Source organism: Epinephelus fuscoguttatus, linkage group LG18 (genome assembly GCF_011397635.1).
Source record: "Epinephelus fuscoguttatus linkage group LG18, E.fuscoguttatus.final_Chr_v1".
NCBI classification, from domain to species: Eukaryota; Metazoa; Chordata; class Actinopteri; order Perciformes; family Serranidae; genus Epinephelus; species Epinephelus fuscoguttatus.
The window spans coordinates 15,905,631-15,924,477 of NC_064769.1; the positions used below are offsets into that span (position 1 = coordinate 15,905,631).

The 18,847-nt window shown below is 40.6% G+C and overlaps 1 protein-coding gene across 1 annotated transcript in view; it reads left to right on the forward strand.

The window, feature by feature from the left end:
- The first annotated feature begins 2,862 nt into the window (after positions 1-2,862).
- eng (endoglin) overlaps positions 2,863-18,847 on the forward strand; it is a 58,969-nt gene continuing 42,984 nt past the window's right edge. The window contains exons 1-2 of the mRNA XM_049604574.1: positions 2,863-2,969; positions 4,003-4,198. Of these exons, the coding sequence (XP_049460531.1) occupies positions 4,141-4,198 (58 nt within the window). The 5' untranslated portion in view covers positions 2,863-2,969; positions 4,003-4,140. The remainder of the gene's footprint in view (positions 2,970-4,002; positions 4,199-18,847) is intronic.

An 18,847-nucleotide genomic window follows, 5' to 3' on the forward strand; every position in this document is an offset into this window, starting at 1 on the left:
ACTTTCGTTGTTGTCTGTTAAACAATAATGGTGACCGTTTTTCGTCTGTGTCTGACGCCGGATGTCACTGACCAAGTGGTGGTTTTTGACCACTTCAGAGTGAGATAGGGTCGACCGGTCTCCTGGGGGAAAGTCCTATGCTCTGACCAACAGTAGCCTATGCACCAACTCAAACTGCCTCATTAGATGGACTTATGCTCTTTACACTACTTCCTTCTTCAATCCCATCAGTGCATTGATTACTTACTCGCAGCCTTTCTGATTACGTGGGTAATGTACGAATAACTGGCCCATGATTACATGGGTTATGTACATGCATTACTTCTTACAGGTACACGTATGAACAGTACATGAGACAGCATAAATCTGAACGCTTGGAAACACCTGTGTGAGCATGAAGGGTCTATAATAAAAGCCATGTTTATGATTCTAGATTAATTAATTGTTGTAGACTCAAATGTGCTGTTCTTAATGCATCATTATAAAATCCAAGAGGTTTAATACTTTTATAGAATATAACTGAAACAGGTCTGTGAAATGTAGGCCTATTTTTATCTGAAGAAGACTTTCTGTCGAAACGTCTGTGTTTCTGGTAACGCCACCCAAGTTGGTTTATTAAATTTACCAAAAGGACATATGTGAGTGCTGGCTTCTTTTCTTTTTTCTATTTTTATCTGTGAAAATTCTCTCACAGTGAGTACTGTTTGTTTTTGTTTTTCTGTGTTAACTATAGCCCAACTACAACAGTATTGTAATTTACATGTACAATTCTGGCATTTCCTCACAGGAATCCAACATTTGTGACAACAATGTTAGGATATAACTAATATAGGTGACTGATGTTGTGTTGGAAACAGGTTGATGCCAAATTAAACTGTTGTGACTCACAAATTGTTTCCTCAAAAGTCATGTCCTTTGTGGTAAAACTCTAGTTATTGTGTCCAGCCCTTGTCTAAAAATCCTAATGTTGCTCCACTTTGGAAAAAAACAACAATTTTCCACAGGACAATGTATTTGGGGAAACCAAGATAAATTAATATTACTTACAGCTAACATCGTTCTGTGGGTCAGTTTGAGTCGTAATATTGAATGTATTACATTTGTTTCCTTTTTTAAAAATTAACCAAGTCCTGAGGATATTGAATACTGTCTATAATGAGAACATGCATTATTATCTGTTTAAAGGAACAGTTTGACATTTCAGGAAATATGCTTTCTTGCCAAGAGGTAGTTAAAAAAAATGTCTGGAATGGTATCAATCCTCTCATCTAACTCTCAGCAAGAATGCAAATAAATATTTTTCCTAGTATGTGTAAGTATGGCTTAAAGGAAAAGTTAATATCAAAATCAAAAAATGTTTTTTGTAATCTGTCGTCTGTGAAAAAATGTTACACAGGAACCTTGCACACTGATTCCAATGTGTTTTATTGTTCAATTCAATGCAGAAATTTGCAATACGAGACAAAATAAAAAGACACATTTCCTTCTTTGCCTCTCTTCACTGGAGTTACCTATCTATCTGTCACCACTCCTTCTCTGTGTCTGGTATTTGGCACTACAGCTGCATGAAGGGGTGGAGCTATCCTTTCTCTCTGTGTCCACATTCTGTATGTGGTCCTCCTCATCTTCATCATCCACCTGAATATTAACATCTGACCTGCTGATCGTGAGCTATCTGAGTTATGAAATGATTCTCTGCGCCCCGTTCCTCTGTCTTTTTTTAATTAACTTTATTTTTTCCAGCATGTGAAATACTACTGTGACAAATAACTGAGATAAAAAAATGAATAACCCACTAAACAAAATGTATAAAGAAAGCACAAATATAGGAAAACAAAACCAAAACACATATACACAACAAGGTAACAAATATATCAGAAATAACAATGGTGACTAATTACAAACATTTATATACCATCCAAACCCCTGCCCACCCTAGTCCATACAATTCAATCCATGTCTACTAAGTTTATATTATTTATTATTCACAGCCCCAACAGATAATTAGGAGAAACACAAAACAAAACAAACAAAAGTGCTCCCCCTATTTGGTTGTTGACTCTTACCAGTATCTATAAATCCAATAGCAATCTATTGGCTAGAGAACGTCTACTGTTACCATTCCTTTTTTTATTTAGCTGAGGTGCAGTGTTCCTCTGTCTTGTCGCGGATGTGTCCCTTCGCCACATTTTTTTTTCTGATTCTTGGTCAAACAGCTCTCTAAAGGCTTCTGACGGACGCGAAAAATGCAGAGAAAATTTTAATGACTTCCAAAAGTTTTTGAGTCAGTGGGCAATCATGATTGACACAATGTGAGGTCTTATCTATTTTTACACGTGCTACAATGTTGGACAAAAAAAAAGGCCTTTACCTCCAACACTGGTAACCGGGACATGATTTCTGGAAAGAGACACTGCTGTTGAGTTTTTCAAATGTATTTTTTTTTGGCACTTTGAGCACCACAAGCTGAGTGCCATCTAGTTCCATTTATTTGAAGAATAGCAGACATTTCTCCAGCTGATATCTCCAATATTCTGCAGCTCACAGCAAAACAATCTAGATTGATAAATAGCACTACAGGTAAGGGGGGAAATATGTGTTTTTTGTTTGGAAGTGAACTGTCCCTTTAAATGAACTTAAAATGCACTATAAAGGTTTTTTTTTTTGACAGGCGGCGGTAAATAGTATAAAATAGTATAAAAATTGCTACACTAACTGAGCTGAGATTTCCACATGTTTGAATGGCCTGTGCTGACCAGATAAGACAATGCTTGGACAGGGGCAGCGCTTACAGGGAAAAGGAAAAAAAGCAAAGGGCCGGTGGGAGGGGTACAAAAGTAACTGTGCGCCGCCCAGGCTGCACACAAAGTTTGGAAAGTCCTGACATCGTTACATCGCTGAATGCGGCCACATCCTCGCCCCTGGATTATAAAGCCTACTTTATTCGAGTCAGCCACCCTACCTAAAAAGTAAGTTTCGTGATTTACAACTTTGTTCTCACTTTGGTATTTCCACTGGGATGTGTGGTCTATTTTATTTCCCTGACAGAGAGCACTAACTCTTTCCTTAACCCTCGACCGGTCCGGCTTATGTGTGTTATGAAATGATTAACCGATGCAAAGATCATATAACAGCAGAAACTGCTTAACAGCCTCTTAAAACAAAGGGAAATACGTATTTAATGAGTTTCATGTACTATTTTGCCTAATTAATTATATCATTATTAATTTATACGTGTTTCTTAGTGCACTCAAATGCTTGTTTCACCAGTTTAATTCCTATTTTATTCATTTGTAAAGTATATTTTGACAGTGAAACACATTTTTCTCCTGCAGTAAGAAGAGCAGGGAAATAACGTGACTGTTTCCCCTTTGGAAACGCGTAAACAGTTTACACAGGCTCTTCCTTTCCCTCTATATGAATCATATAACAAGAGCAGTCTCCTTCTTATCTGATCTCGGCATTGTGATATTATTTAAAGAAAGCGATGCCGTAGTGCTTCCTGAAAACTGTGGGCCAGAAGTTAGTGACCAGCAGATAACCCTTGGGTCCAGACCCTCATTGTGCACCAGGAAGGCGGGCAGAAATATTGTGGGATTGTCTCAGGGGGGGGAAAATCCTGTAATCCTAGTGAAGGAATTTAAGACATGTAAGCAACTTTGCTCTCACTGACACTGTTGAATATCTAAATGACCCCACACCCTTTGTGTTGTTGCATGGAACCAGCATTTAATCCAATATCTTAGGGCACATTTAATGTTAATGTTCAATCATCAGTAGGCTGCTTGTGATCACATGTATTGTTACTTACCATCTGAGAGTTTACAGCATGTGTTCTAACCTTTCCATGGACAACAGGAAATAGATTTGCTCGTTTTATTGTTGTATGAGTATGAGAGGAGTCACATGCATCAGATAGTCACATCCTTCTCAACCGTCACATTTCCTCATTGATTCCCAGCTCCTATTTTTTTTTTCCCTTGACCTTACAACCTTTTAAAGACTGGACTCATATACGCCTCCGCTGCCACAGTCACTGCTGCTCTGCCACGAGACAAGGACACTTCAACCTCTGCCCGAGTATCTTCACACCCCAGAGATCCAGACTCCACCAGCACCTCAAACTTCAACTTTACAGAGATGGAGGGTCACGTGGCACGGTTTGCCCTTCTTCTGTGCACGGCCGTTGCAGCCTCTGGTGAGTGCACCAGCTTATATTTGGTGTTTTCAGAATTTAGATCTTATGATACTGGGTGTCAGGCTAAAAAAATGCATTTATTGATAAGTGTATAACCTTAGACAGCAGAGCATAGGCCACTGGATTTAGTGGATTTGGAGGCTCATGGGCATTATTCTAAAGTTCAAAGGCAGATATTAATCTTGTCCTGCTCTGTTTTTTTCACATAACTTGATTCTGATTGCTCTGGTGTTTTTTATTCTTGCACGCTAAATCAGGATTTTACAACCGGTCTGTGGAGGGAGGTTATGTGCAACATAGCTGCTGTGAGGTCTCTGGGCTTGAATGATGGGCTATCCTTACATCAACTCACATAATATAGCATATTTTGATAAAGTAGGGAGATAAATGTGATGACACAAAACCTATGTAGCTCCAAATGGTATTCAGACTATCGAACCGCTAGAGCACTCTTGGGAGGGCAATTGTTTGTGAAGGATTTCAGGTTTTAGCAATAAAGAATATTTTATTTCAAGACAGGCGCAGGCACAAGAAACGAGAGAACACGCGGGGCGCTCATAGATTTTTGTTGTGATCCTCCTCCGTTGGCCCTGTCGAACACTCCCCTCCTCTGGTTGCCTGTGGCTGCCCATATCAAATTCAAACATGTAATCCCTACAAGGTGGCAAAGGGATCTGAAGCCCTCCCTGTGCCCGCAGGCCATAATCCAGCCTCACACTCTTACCAGCGCTCAGCACTGCTGCTTCGGGGTGTTTGGTCTGGCTTCCCTGCAGCAATCTGGCATTTGGGGTGGCAGCATGGCCACATGGCTTTCAATTAATAACAGAATGCTAATTCATTTATTATTTTGGATTATTATTCCCTTTTTGGGCACATATGTTCCAAATTGAGTGACCTTATAGGTTTAGACAAACGGCACCACGAGAGAGTACAAAATGTGGACTTTTTTATAAGTACTAATAAAAGAACAATATAAACTCTTGCTTATAAGCAGCTTTTTAATAACTGAGCATATAAAACACAGTTTGCGGACTCTAAATGCCAGAAAATAAAACATAACGCACCCTGCTGTTATGTAATGTAGTTTTTAAACATGAACTGTCAGCAAATTAAGGTTGTCTGCATCCATTTTTCGATGATGCACTTGAAGGTGAAACAAAAACTTCAGCCAAGTAACCTTTTTTCACACTCTGTCTATGCCTATAAACATACACCAGCAAAAAATAAACTGGCATTTCCAACTTGCTTTTTAAATAAGGCAAATTGGCCCTGGCAAGCATACATCACTTTTAAGATTACGTGCCAGAAAAACAAGCCTGTTTGCTGAATCTGCCGCCGGCGCTGACCTACTGTATGACAAATCACAATATTGCCACAAGTGCTAAACACCGTCTCAGCAGGGGTGCTGGTGGCGGCGATACAGAGGTATTTTTTGGCCAACTGGCAGACCTGCAGAGAGTTGACCTCATGTAGCTTCCACCGCAGGGGATCAGTCACACTGTCTGCCGGTGGAGTCTGCGAGGAGCTGTTTAGCTCAGCTTTAATTGCCTCTGTGACACACAGTCCTGGATTCACTATCATTTTCTTTCTTTCTTGAAAGAGGTTGCAAGGATTTTCTTTCGCTCTTCCTCTTATTTTTTTTCCGGCTACAGCAGCTTTAGGAGACGTCCCAGAGGGAGCTGTGACACTGTTCTCACATGGCGGGGAACTCTGACCCTGTGTACTGAATGTTGAGGCGTTAATCAAAACATTGGTGTGACGTGTATGAGTCCCTCTATCTCAGGCATTGTTTATTCGTCATTATAAAGTCCTGTATTGTCATATTAATTTGCCATTTTCTCTGACATTGTCTCCTGGGCTTAGTACTGTGTTGTTGTCGAACAACTGAAGCACAAACATCAGTTGTGACACACTGAGGCCAAAAGTGCACTCCATACGAAATCAAATTTGCACATTCCCACACTGAGTAACGTGCTGCAAAATAAAACGGCACCTATATATTCACTGGGATTCGAGGTCTGTTTGTTTAATAGCATCCTCGCCAGCTGCAAGTCACTGCGGGAGCAGACACGATGTGAAAGTTCCTCAAAAGAAGAAGTAAACACAGAAAAAGTAAAAGTAAATCACAAATAGCCTGCAGCCCGCAACAAATCCCATGACACTCTCGGCCAGTTTCAGGCGATGGTATATCGTGTCTTACTGAGTTCAGTTTTGCTTTGGCTTTATTTAAACTTTTTATAGGTTTAACCCTCAGTCAGCTCCTTGATATCACTTCTTGGCCATATATACAGTATATGTACAGATATCCTCGATAAATAATATATATGATAGAAACATAACCTTGCCAAATGACCCAGAAAAGCCAGCAATGTCTAAATCTGAGTTAGAGACTCATACTTATTTATCCTCTGAAAACTGAAAACTTAATTCTTCCTCAGAGCACCCCCCTGGCCTGTTTTCTGTTGTCATGCATTTATTGATTTTTGGACAGAAGCAGTACAATGACTGGAAATTTAATGGGTGAACTGGTGTTGTGCAGTTTCAACACTATCACATTACTTATCAATAGTTTGTCAGTGATGTAATGCTTACATGGCGGAAGATAGAGTCACAATGTTTGTCTACAGTAACTTTCAGGTAGAAAACCCTTGTGTCACACACTTAAAATGAAATAGAGCTGAGAAAACGCTGCCTGAATTGGGCAGTTTTTAGCCACCTAAAAAAGGGCTACTAAAAAATGCAATTTCAGTTTAAATGTTCATGATATTTGGAATATTTTCACTGCTTTACCTTTTTTTTCCCCCGGTGGGCCGCTTTAGGTCACTAAAATAGGCTACATTTTGCTGCAGTCCACAGCCATACACTGCAACTTCCTAGCTGGTACATTTTGTCTATAAAAGACGCTAGCAAAGCAACACAGTATAAAGAATAAGCACAGCAGAAATGTCAAATAGGACGGACCACCCTGTTTTAAGTATAGATCTTTAAATTAAAGTGAGATATCACATCAGACCACCACCTGCTAACGGCCAGGCTGAAACTCAAACTAAAGAAGAACAGCATGGAACACACAGGAAACAGGAATAAATCCAATCTAAGTCTACTAAGGGAAGAACAAATATAAGAAGACTACAGTGTGAGACTCTCCAACAGATTTGAAGTTCTGCGAGATCTACTAGAATGAGAGAACAGCATTGACAAGCAGTGGCAACCTATTAAAGACACTATAACACCAACATGACAGGAAGTCGTTGGCTACAAGAAATACGAACACAAGAAGTGGATATCCGCCGAAACCCTACAAAAGGTCGAAGTAAGGAAAGAAAAGAAAGTTGCAGTAACAAACAGCCACACCAGAAAATCCAAAGCAAAGGCACAAAAAGAATACAACAATGCCCACAGAATGCTGAGACAGTGTTGTTGTTCTAATACCAACCGATAGAAATACTCATGCTCTGGCAGTCTTAGATGAACTATCTTCCAGATAATCCGACCAATTATGCAAAATATAAAGATTGCACTTGATGGAAATTGCTGGATGGCTCACAGCCTTCTACAGCAATATCAGAGTAAAAAACTGTGGTTATGCAATTTAAGGCCACCTCTAAAGTTCTAACACTCATTTTCTGTCTGCCTATTTAAAACCACAGGCAAAAGAACCCAGACACAGCTCTTAATTTTACCCTGGAATTTGACACGAGATCCTTGTTTTCATCAGCTCTGGATTTTTTTTTTTTTGTTTTTTATATAAAGTCACCCACTGCCTTTCTCTGTCAGTCCCTGAAAAGATCATCCTCTCTTTCACCTTACACCTTGATTATTAAAATTCTCTATGTGCTCGGATCAGTCAGGCCTTTCTTTTCTCGTCTACGGCTCATCCATAATCTCTGGACAGGCTTCTGTCAGGCTCCAATAAAACAGACAACATCACACCGGTCTTAGTTTCACTACGCCGCCTCCCTGTGAGGTTAATTGTGTTTAAAATTTCGCTGTTTGTTTTGAAGGCCTTACATGGTCCAGCCTACGGGTTTATCTTGGAGCACAGTTGTTTAAATCCCCTTAGTATTTAGCAGGGGTATTTGTTTGTGCCAAGATCATACAGGCGCTGATGCCTTCGCAATAACGGAATTAATTCGCCCTCTCTAGTTGGCCAGCTGAGTTCTTCCTTTTGTATAAATCATGAAAGGCATTTAATGTATTTAATTTTGCACCTTTCCTCATGGCTGTGATAACATCTTCCACAGACAGGCCAATATAAGCTACATAATTTAGTCTTAAATACATTTTTTCATATCTCTTAAAGAGTAGCTGCAATCATTTAGTTTTCCTCATCCATAAAGCTGGGAACAGATGGAAAGGAATAGTCAAAGTCAGACTTTTAGTTTGTTTTATGGCTCAAACTCCAAAAAACTCCCATCATGCAACCCAACAGTGTCTTTTATCAGACCTCTGCCCACGTTTTACAAGCCCCACACCATCATTTTGTAACACAGGCTTTCTGTCATAAATTTGCTGTCTCTAAATCAGGGTGAGGCCATATATCCATATTAGATCAATGTCGTGATATGAGACTAGCTATCGTTTAATAAATTGATATAATGGAATGGAATAAATTGATACAGAAAAGTAGTAGATATTTTTGTGCAGCAATATCGTATCTTAGTATCGATTTTATTAAAATTATATAAATTCCTAATATTACATATACAAATTAAACTTGAGGTAGCCTACTAGAATAATATGATCAATTGCTTTGTCAGTCCACTAGATACATGCTGTGAACATTTTCCTTTGGGAACATAATTTACAGTTGAAAAAGGTAGTAAATCCCAATAAATCGCAATATATTTAATCATAATACTCAGCATATGGCAACATATTTAAAATTGCAATAATATTGTACCGTGACTTAAGTATCGTGATCACATTGTATCGTATCGTGGATCCCCTCGTGATTCCTACCCTTAATATCAAAGTGTTGCAAGAAATATACTGATTCATATTGCCCTGCACTACTCCAAATCCAACCCAGATGATGTCATCAGGGTTATTTCTAGAGACACAGATGACATTTTCATATACAGTTGTTTCCACAGGCCTATTATTAGTACTCCTCATGGTGAGTAAACTGATCCTCGTGTGTAAAGTGGGTTTATGTCCCTTTTATGGTTTTTAAATGCTATAATTTCAGCATACAGGTGTTTTTCCTAGCTTGCATTGTGAGGATGATTGGCCTTTAAAAGACATAAAGAAATGGAAGTTCTCAGCTTTTATCTGCCTAACTGCTTATTACATGGGAGTTGGTTGTATAGGACCCCCTCAGGAGAAGATTTGAAATGTTGTATTTTCATACCACTTTATTATTGCAAGCACAAAAATGGCTGCCACTTAAGCTGGCTGTAGCAGTCGGGCACGCACGCAATTATCTATGCGTCTGACTCAAGTCTTTGTATTTAGCGATTTTTATCCACTGCGTTCGCAGCGTTTCCTGGCAGGGAAGTAGTGTTGAATATGCCCCTTTTCGCAACAACTTTCCCAGTGGGAGCCAGGCATCATGATGTCGACTGCCAGGCCCCCTGCTGCCTCCCTGCCTACCCCAGAGTCTCCCTCCACGGGCTGAAGGAAAAGCACAAAAGTGATTAGCGAGCCGCTGGAGGGGAGGAGGGACCGCTGTCTGAGAAATGGATCACAAAGAAGGAAAAGAGAGCAAGACAGACAGACACAGACAGACAGACCGACAAACCGAGATAACAGAATTCATAAAGACTGATTCATGGAGACAGTAAGGGAGTGGGGGGTCAAATTTATGTGACTGTCAAAAAGCAGATAAGTAGTTCAGAGGGAAGATGTGGGGAAAGAGAAGTAAATAGGGGATTAAAAAAACACAGATAGGAAAAAGGACAAGACAGAGATAAAGGCTGAGAGATATGGAGACTCAGTTAAATGATAAGTGAGAAAAATGAGTAATTAGACAAACGATAAAGGAAAATACCTAAAGGCATAAAACAGCAATGGGGTGTCGGGGATTTAAAAAAGAACATGAAAACAAGAAACGTTAAGAGATGACAAAGGTTTCTCAGAAGGCGTGCTGTAGTAGAAAAAGCCACAGGCAAAAAAAAAAAAAAAAAAGGGAAAAAAAAGTCATGTTAAAAATGGCGTTGAGAGTCAAAACAGTCCACTTCCCCTGTTTTACTGTAGTGAGCCAGCTCTGCCTGCAGTCAGACTGGGTGGCAGGGAGACGCGACCACTTGTCGCTGCCTCAGACCGATTTCAATCTCCTTCAATGTTATGCCCCTCCCAAATAACAATCCATTTCTGACTGCCTTGCTTTTCCTCTGTTTGAAAACAGAATGCAGTGTGAGAGAGCCTCGCTAACGCCATGTTCCTCTCCCCTGCTCGTTCCCACATGATTTTCACCAGCTAACACCTGACTGTTTATCAATGTGCTTCTTGCATGCAGTGTGGCATATAAACAATCATATCTCCTAAAGGAAAAAAATACAACTGAATGGCATGTCTGTTTTCAGTTTTGAGTTACAATATATTCTGCATGATACATGATGCTAAGGGGCTATTTGTTCCAGTGTTTGTCAGTCTCTTTCTGATATAAATTTTGGAAATAAATCCGGGAATTATCAGCATTTGTTTTGAGTAATAAAAATCAGGTTAACTCAGATAAAAATGATTAATCCTACAATCTCAAGTTTCAGTATTATTACGTTTTATTGAAGGCTAATCTGCAGCACACTCAGCAGCTCCTTTCTGTTATCTCCCCATTTTTATTTTCGCTTTCTATTACCACAAACATATTTTAGGCTGTCCTTGCCATGAGAGGACGCTGGTCTCTGTAAATTGTATTAAACAGTGTCTTCATGCGGAAAACAGAAAAAAAATAATTTGGCGGGGAAAAGGCTGAAAAAGGCTGAAAAAGATAACCCTCTCATACTGTGTATATATATATATATATATAGTGTCTGGTCTTTACATAACTGGCTCTCTGGTATTCTAAATGGCGCTCCTGCATTGCTTTAATAGTCTGATTCTGAGTAATGTAAGTACAGAAAGAGTTTAGTATGTATGAGGAGGTTAGGAATCTATAATGCTCATCATTATAGATCATTATGGCTTTTTGCTGTATCTTGTCTGAATTTCTCCCGAACATCATCACTGTGTGACTACAAGGTCTCGCGCCCTGCGGCCCAATACTTTTCATTATGCAGTCGCATGAGCACTGAATGGCTCATTAGTAGTGGGCGAGATAAACGCCTCGTCAGCATGGCGACCACTTATGCTTGTATCAACATAGCCGCTGTCTGCGCAGATAAGGCATGGCATTATGTACTCTTATCTCGGGGTCTGTCTACCCATGGTCGACCCTGGGGTCTGCACAAACACAGGAAATGTACCTGGGCAGAATCTGCAGGGGAAAACTCTCGGTGGTCAGCTGAGCTCACCTATGACTCGAAGTCAAAGGTGCTCAAAGCAGGGAAGGCTTCCGATCCTCTGGCAAAACAAGAACGTATTTTATGTCCTATGTCTTCATTGCACTGAAACTTCATTCACCACTGACTTTAATTAATGAGGGTATTATTATGCCGGGCAGAATCGGCTCCTTAATCTGTCCCTGGCAGAATAGCTACGGACAAAATGTTCTCAGCTAAAATGTCAGCACAAATGCTTCATGCCATGTTTTTGCACCAACGAAGAGCCTTTGAACTTCTCTCTTGGCCTAAAGGAAATCCCAACAAACCCCTTAAATAGCTTTTTACAGCATGCTAATGCAATGTTGTTGTCAGTACTTGGCATTTTTCCTTCAGAGAACATACTACTTTCCTGCAGAGACATACTCTGATTTCTAAAGTGGTCAGTGTTGTGCAGTTTGAGTGTTGTATAATGGCAGAACCTCTTGATTCAAGCACTGGGTGGGTAGTTTTCCTGTTGATTCAGGTGCCACACCGGTCAATCTGTATTTAGAGAGCTGAAATCTCTCTCTGATGTCTGACTGTGTGTGTGTGTGTGTGTGTGTGTGTGTGTGTGTGTGTGTGTGTGTGTGTGTGTGCAGTGTGTGCGCATGTTTGATGTGGTGAAAGAATCCTCACTGGGTTTGGACACTGTTTTTCCATTTGCTGGTACATTTTGTGATATGTTAGAAAGCAGACTATGTGACTCAAAGAAAAAAAGCCTTGAGACATCTGACAGGTTATTTTAATCTGCTCACACACTGTAACTACAACAAATCCAACACTCAAACGCGGGATACTTAATTTTTTCACTGACGCTGGAGGGAATAAAGTTGTACTTGTCAAACACTTCTCCCCAGTCCAGACACCTCCATTAGTTAAATAGTGAAAATGAAATCATAAACTTGAAGCCATCTCCGATCTCTCTGTGAGATAATTCAAAACCCTTCATGTTCGTAGAGGCTCAGTTGGTTTTTTTGTGGGCATATATATTTAAAGATATCCCCCCTGAAAGTGTACAATCTGTATTTCTTAACTGATCAAACAGAAAAAAGGCTGCTTATACTGGTGTCAACAGCATCAGGAATCATGGTTGTTGTCTTGTTTGAGTATATTAAAAGAGCCGTCAATCAATTGAGCGGCAGACTCTCTGATCCTCCGCATTGCACTTTAGAGGTTTGTCATTCTTTCTCTTTCGTGTGCACTTGGCTCGCGGATTGTACTTTTGACTTCACTCACTTGAAATATGTCTAATAAATCACAGGGCCCTCATTGCTATGCCACCCTCGTATCGGAAAGCATTAATATTTACTGGCAAAAATCAGTCAAGAAAAACGAGCTAATCTCTGTTGGTTCTCCACGAAGCATATGTTGTGCAAAGCTACATCAATCTTGAATGATTGGGAGCAACCACTGTGCAATGAATCTCTAAAGCTTCAATCTGCTTTGGTTGCACGCAGTTAGCATGAAACTTGCTAAATTAGTCTGTCTATCCACCAATTAACACTCAGATGATTAATTGTGTTTTGCCAGTGCTCTTTCGGTGTATTCAGGGGAAAAAACTAACCTTAAATGTGAATGGAAAAGATGTACTATATCCAGCAACTAACGGTGTCTGGGATATAATAGATCACCTGAGAGTGTATATGAGCATTAACAGAAAATTGATGGCATATATTCTCCATGTCTGAAGTTGCTGCTCGTTCGTAAAAACACACATGTACGATCACATTCATGTGCAAAGAATATAGAATGCCTAATTACTAGCAGCAGACAGGGCACAGAGTGAGTGAGTGAACAACGGAGGAAGTGAGCCATAGACCCTCCATGAGCCACCGTTGGACTTGTTGTTCCGCTGGCTTCCGACAACGATGAGACGACGGACGAATGGCTCCCAGAGGTGTAAACAGAGCTAGTGTGAAGACAGGCTGTCTCCAGACCCGCTATCACATCCTCAGTTCCTCTCCAGCAAACATTGGACGCAGGACTTGGCACACACGAAAAGTCTTAAGCCATTAAACTGACAAGACTAATCAGCAAATTTTTTGGAACAGAATTTCGGGACTTAGGAGAGGGAGGTGAGATGGTCAGGAAGCTTGTGTGCTGTATGGTGTGTGTAATGTGTAGTATGCAGGGGTGAGAGGCCAGGGGACAGTGCAGGCCCCTGCAGAGCACTGATAAGGGCTTGTTTACCTTCCTGTGGATGGTCAGGCCTCAATCTGCAGTTGCGGAAACGCTGGGACAATAGGTGTGTGTGTATATGTGTGTGTGTATGTGGAGTCGAGAGAGAGACTTGAGCCAGCCTTGAAGCTCCCCTTTCTCTCTCCGGCTAACTCTGATAGGACCGCTGACCCCTCCCTCCCCCTTCCCCATCATGACTCCGTCGCCCGACCCTGGACACAAACAGTTTACTCTGCCCCAGGGGACCAAGGGAGACAGTTGGTCTTGACGTTGTCTGCTGTCAGAGTTTCCCCTCCTGTCGCCCCCTCCTTCTTTCTTTCTTTTCTTCAAATGCAACCATGCACTGTAGCTCCAAGTACTGCAAGTTTTCCTTGTGCATCTAAACTCCAGGCAAGTAGCTGATGCTCTTTTCCACAGTGACTTACAATGAGGGGAGGCATGAAAGACAGGGCATGAAATCAAGTCTGCCGGCTCGCTCGCCTGAGGTGAGTGAAAAGGCAGCTTGTTATTGGGCCGCAGGTACTCAATCCCTTGAATCTAAATCAACATTTAGTTAAGGTGTGATAGAAATTTAAAATTCAAGGCCTCGCCGCCGCCTGTCAGTACTCTGCAATGCCTGCACAGCGCTGATGCTCAAAGTTGATGCAACAGTGATACAGACAGGTCTTTAATTTGCTGGCAGAAATAGCGAGCTGACAGAAAGAGCACTGGCAGCAGCACTAACCACAAACCTCGTCCACCATGTCCACCAAATTCACCATTTTCACACGCTGTGTTCAGAAAACCTTGTAAATATGGAAAACGTAATCACAGTTCAATCAGCAGTTCAAAATCTGTCTGAATCTTTCAAATCAAATTTCTTAGTATTTAGATTTTCAAGAAGCATTAACAGCATCTCTGCATATGATGTCTTACATTTGTGTGCTGTTCAGAAAGAGGGGAGGCAACCGGAGGCAAAAGTACTATTCGGACGATATTAGTTTTACATAGGGATGTGGACTAATGTCGGTTTACCACAGGATGTCTGTAATATAAATGTCCGATTCGCACGGGACAAGAAATCTCTGTAACTCTACCAGAGATGGGAGTGGTAAGTCGGTTTGCGCCCTGGCGTCACCAGCTTCCTGTAAGCATCAGCTGAAGGATAATAATAATTAATGATTAGCCCAATATGAAATATTGCCCATGTTCAGGATTGTGTGTACACAACGATTAGCAATATGGATTTATATTAGGCCTACCTAACACAACCAGAAGTCTTGTCGCTCTGAAAATTGCTTTCTTCTTGACAGTTTTGATTGGTCTCCCACGTAGGGCTATGTGATCATTAGAAGAATGTCCACTCTCACGATTGCCGACAACACAGAATGCTTCTTCAGGTGCCTCCCATCATCCTCCCATCAAGTTGTAAACGCGTAAAAATGGTTGTCAACAGGACGTGACGAAATATTTAAATACATTTTTACAGAGGATTGCATTCGCGCAGGATTAATATTATCCGAGGTATTTTCTGGGGTAATTGCCGTAATTTTTACTGACATTATCTGTAATGATTACAGACATGGCGCATTTGGACGGGACTAAACTCCCTGGTAGTAATTACTTTACCCCAAGTCTCCATGTTAAACTAATCCCGTCCGAATAGCGCTAAAGAGTACCAACACTGCACACATGCCTGTGATATACACTGTTCACAGCCGTTTCAGTTGATTATATTGAGAAAGAACAAGGACCACTTTAAGTCCCAAAATAGTAGGAGGTACAGTCTAAAGTCTGGAGAAGTGAAGTCAGCAAATGTCAAACATTAACATAAAAGCGTGTTAAACATGCCTCAAGTTGGATGCAGTTACAATGTGCAGTGATACCTTGGTCATGTTTTTAGCCACAAGCCAGAATTTTAACAGCTTTTCATCAAACCTTTGGGAACAGTTGACCTAGTAGGTAGAAAACAGTAGCTAAAGTTAGCTAGCAGTTTATACTGACACGCATTTACTCACCCAGCCAAAGGCAAGGCATTAAATGGTAAATGGACTGCACTTGTTTGTGCATTTCTAGTCTTCCAACCATTCAAAGCGCTTTTACACTACATGTCACATTCACTCATTCACACAGGCGTTTACAAAGCGGTGGCCGAGGCTACCATACAAGGTACCACCTGCTATTCATTAACCATTCACACTCTCTCATACACTGATGGAACAGCCATTGGGAGCAGTTTGGGGTTCAGTATCTAGTTGTTTAAGTCATGGACCCAACCATGCTCAAAGTAGTTATAATCCGTGAGACTTGTATGCTTTCGTCGGCTCATGTTAGTGACATGAGAAGGTCTGGAGGAAGAGGTCATTTTGTAACGATGATTGTGTCCACATCGGGCAGAACAGTCAAGTTGTAGGAAAAAAATAACTTTTTTTCCATTTTATATGGATCACACCCAACAAGAATTGTAATTTTCTGATGCCTGCCTACAGGTTCATCCAACCCTTTTATGTAGTCATGTTCCTGTATTTCCTATTCACGCAGTGTATGGATTTATCGCTTCGTGCGCTCTAGCTTAATTCTTCGCATCATAATAGTTACATGAGAACAAGCTTTTGAAGAAATGGCCTTTTCTAAGACGTGACTTCATGTTAGCAGGTTTAAATTTAGTTCAGGTCATTTTTATTTCTGCTGACCAATTAGATGCTGTCCAAAACAGGAACTGATAATCAGATAGTCAGCCAGATATACAGGAGGTGAGAAAAATGAACTGTGCCTCTACATGAATGTGCTTCTGCTTTCTGTGCAGTTGTAGACAGTCAGGAGCCACAATGTGCCATTTCTAGGACACATGATGTGACTGCTCAATTATTTTTGTCTTATTTTGTCATATGCAAGTTGCTTGTATGGTGAATTAGTGGCTCATGTTAATGAGTAGTCCGACAACAACAGTTTCATCTCCTGGCTCAAGGCGTTCTGTCATCACTTCAGTCTCAGCCACTCAAGGTTTTCTACTTGCAGTTCTTTTCTGTCTCTTGACTAACAGACAGAGAAAACCCATTCCAGTTTGGCTGGATGGGTTGAAACAGATTCATTTTTCCTTATCACATAATGTAACAATAAAGCAAATGCTACCCTGAAGTTGGATTATGGGCTGTTAGCGTAATGTGATGCTTGTGGGCTGGAGTTGTGAAAGCACTGCTCACATACCCTACAATGTCTTTTTGGCCTTGCTAATGCCTCAGTGAGCGCCCACATTGTGAAAACTTATTTCCTAGAACATTGCTAACATTATAATGCCATTTGGTCCACCCAAGTTTGACATGCACGTGTTCTTTTTTACATACATGAGAGCCACTTAACATTTATAGCAAATCTTGTAATGATTAGACAAGTCAGTGAGCCGTGTTTCACCACTCAAAGTCCTGAAGGAAGGTTTTGCATAGTGAAGCTGGTACATGTGCTCTCATTAGCATGTCATGACAGTTGCTAAGACTTGTTGCTTTTGTCTTCAAGCACTTTTGAGAAAAGCAACAGCTAAAGAAGAAATTCAGCATGTAAGCACTGTGTGGGGCTACTTTGATCACTAATAATGATAAATCACCTCAAAGTCTCGAGTAACGCCCATGCGCAGCCACCAACTTCAGTACAGCCATCGTGAGCTCTGCATAATTACGTGGACAGTGAAACTTAATTTAGGAGGTTCAGGTTGGCATCCTGAATTAATTACCTTTTTTTACAGAGTGTTTAATTTAAATCTTGAGACAGTGGAGATAACACTTTGATGAACACACGGACAGTCCTTTACTGGGAAGTTGTTGTCAGGCCAGCTCTATAAATCTTTTAGTTGACTCTCTACAGCCAACTATGGGAATAACTATAATTAATACAACAATGATAAAATGTGACATATATCTCAAGCTCAGCTTGTGGGGCTTAGCTCTAGAGTGGACTCTTCATCAGTCTGAGCTCTACTTTGTTCCACAACTATAAGACAAAGTTAACCTGAACTGAGATAAACTTAACAAAATAGGCCTATAGGCTGATTGAAGTGAGGGTTGGGCTGATGATCCATTGCCGATGGCTGTCAGTCATCAACCACTGAGCCTGACATTGTGATTTAAAAGTCCCTACCCTTCTACACTTATACCGGGGTGCAGGTTTGTGGTGGTGCTGGTGGCATTCATTGTTTGCTCAAAAAGTAAGCTAAATAGTTGGCTGCCAGATGGTCGAAATGGTAAGTGGGATTTAAACTTGTGTGCCAGCTCTATGCAGACTGTACACCGTAGCCTACGCATGTGGCCTACGCCGTTGTGAGCATTTGTACTTGTGTAGTCAGCAGCGGGTTTTTTGTAGGGTTTAGTTAATTGAAAACACACATTAAACATGGCTAAATAGCAACAATTTTAATCACAAGTACACAAATTGGCTTCTCTGTACCTCGCAGCATTCACAGTCAAAGCACTTGTCTTTTGCTGGACACATTTTCCCCACAAATACAACATGCTAATGTTTTTAGCACAAGCCTATGGCATTTTATGTTGTATAAATTAGCCTAACGGCTAGCGGACTTTTCCCCTACTCATATGAAGCCAGGAACAACAGCAACATTTAGCAAAGGTAACAGTACAAAATTTGGCTCCATTACAGCTCACAAGGTTCACTGTCAAAACAACTGTCTTATACTAAACATGTTTTCCAAACAAATACAACATGCTAACGTTATTAGCACAAGCCTATGGCATTTTACTTTGTATTGTATTAGCCTAGCAACAAGCAGATATTTCCTTTTCTCATATGAAGCCAGGATAAATCACATACAAGACTTAAATTGCTATTTTATGGACGCTTTATTGTCTTCACAGTTTACTGTTTATTATCTGTGAAATTAAAGTAAATAAAAGCTTCCTTTCATGGGTGCAGATCTGATGACAAGTTTGGGGGACACACAATCAATTGTGATTTTTTTTTTAATTGCACGCGTGCAAATCATGCCCACAGAGTGCTTGAGATTGCCAGCATATTTCACGAT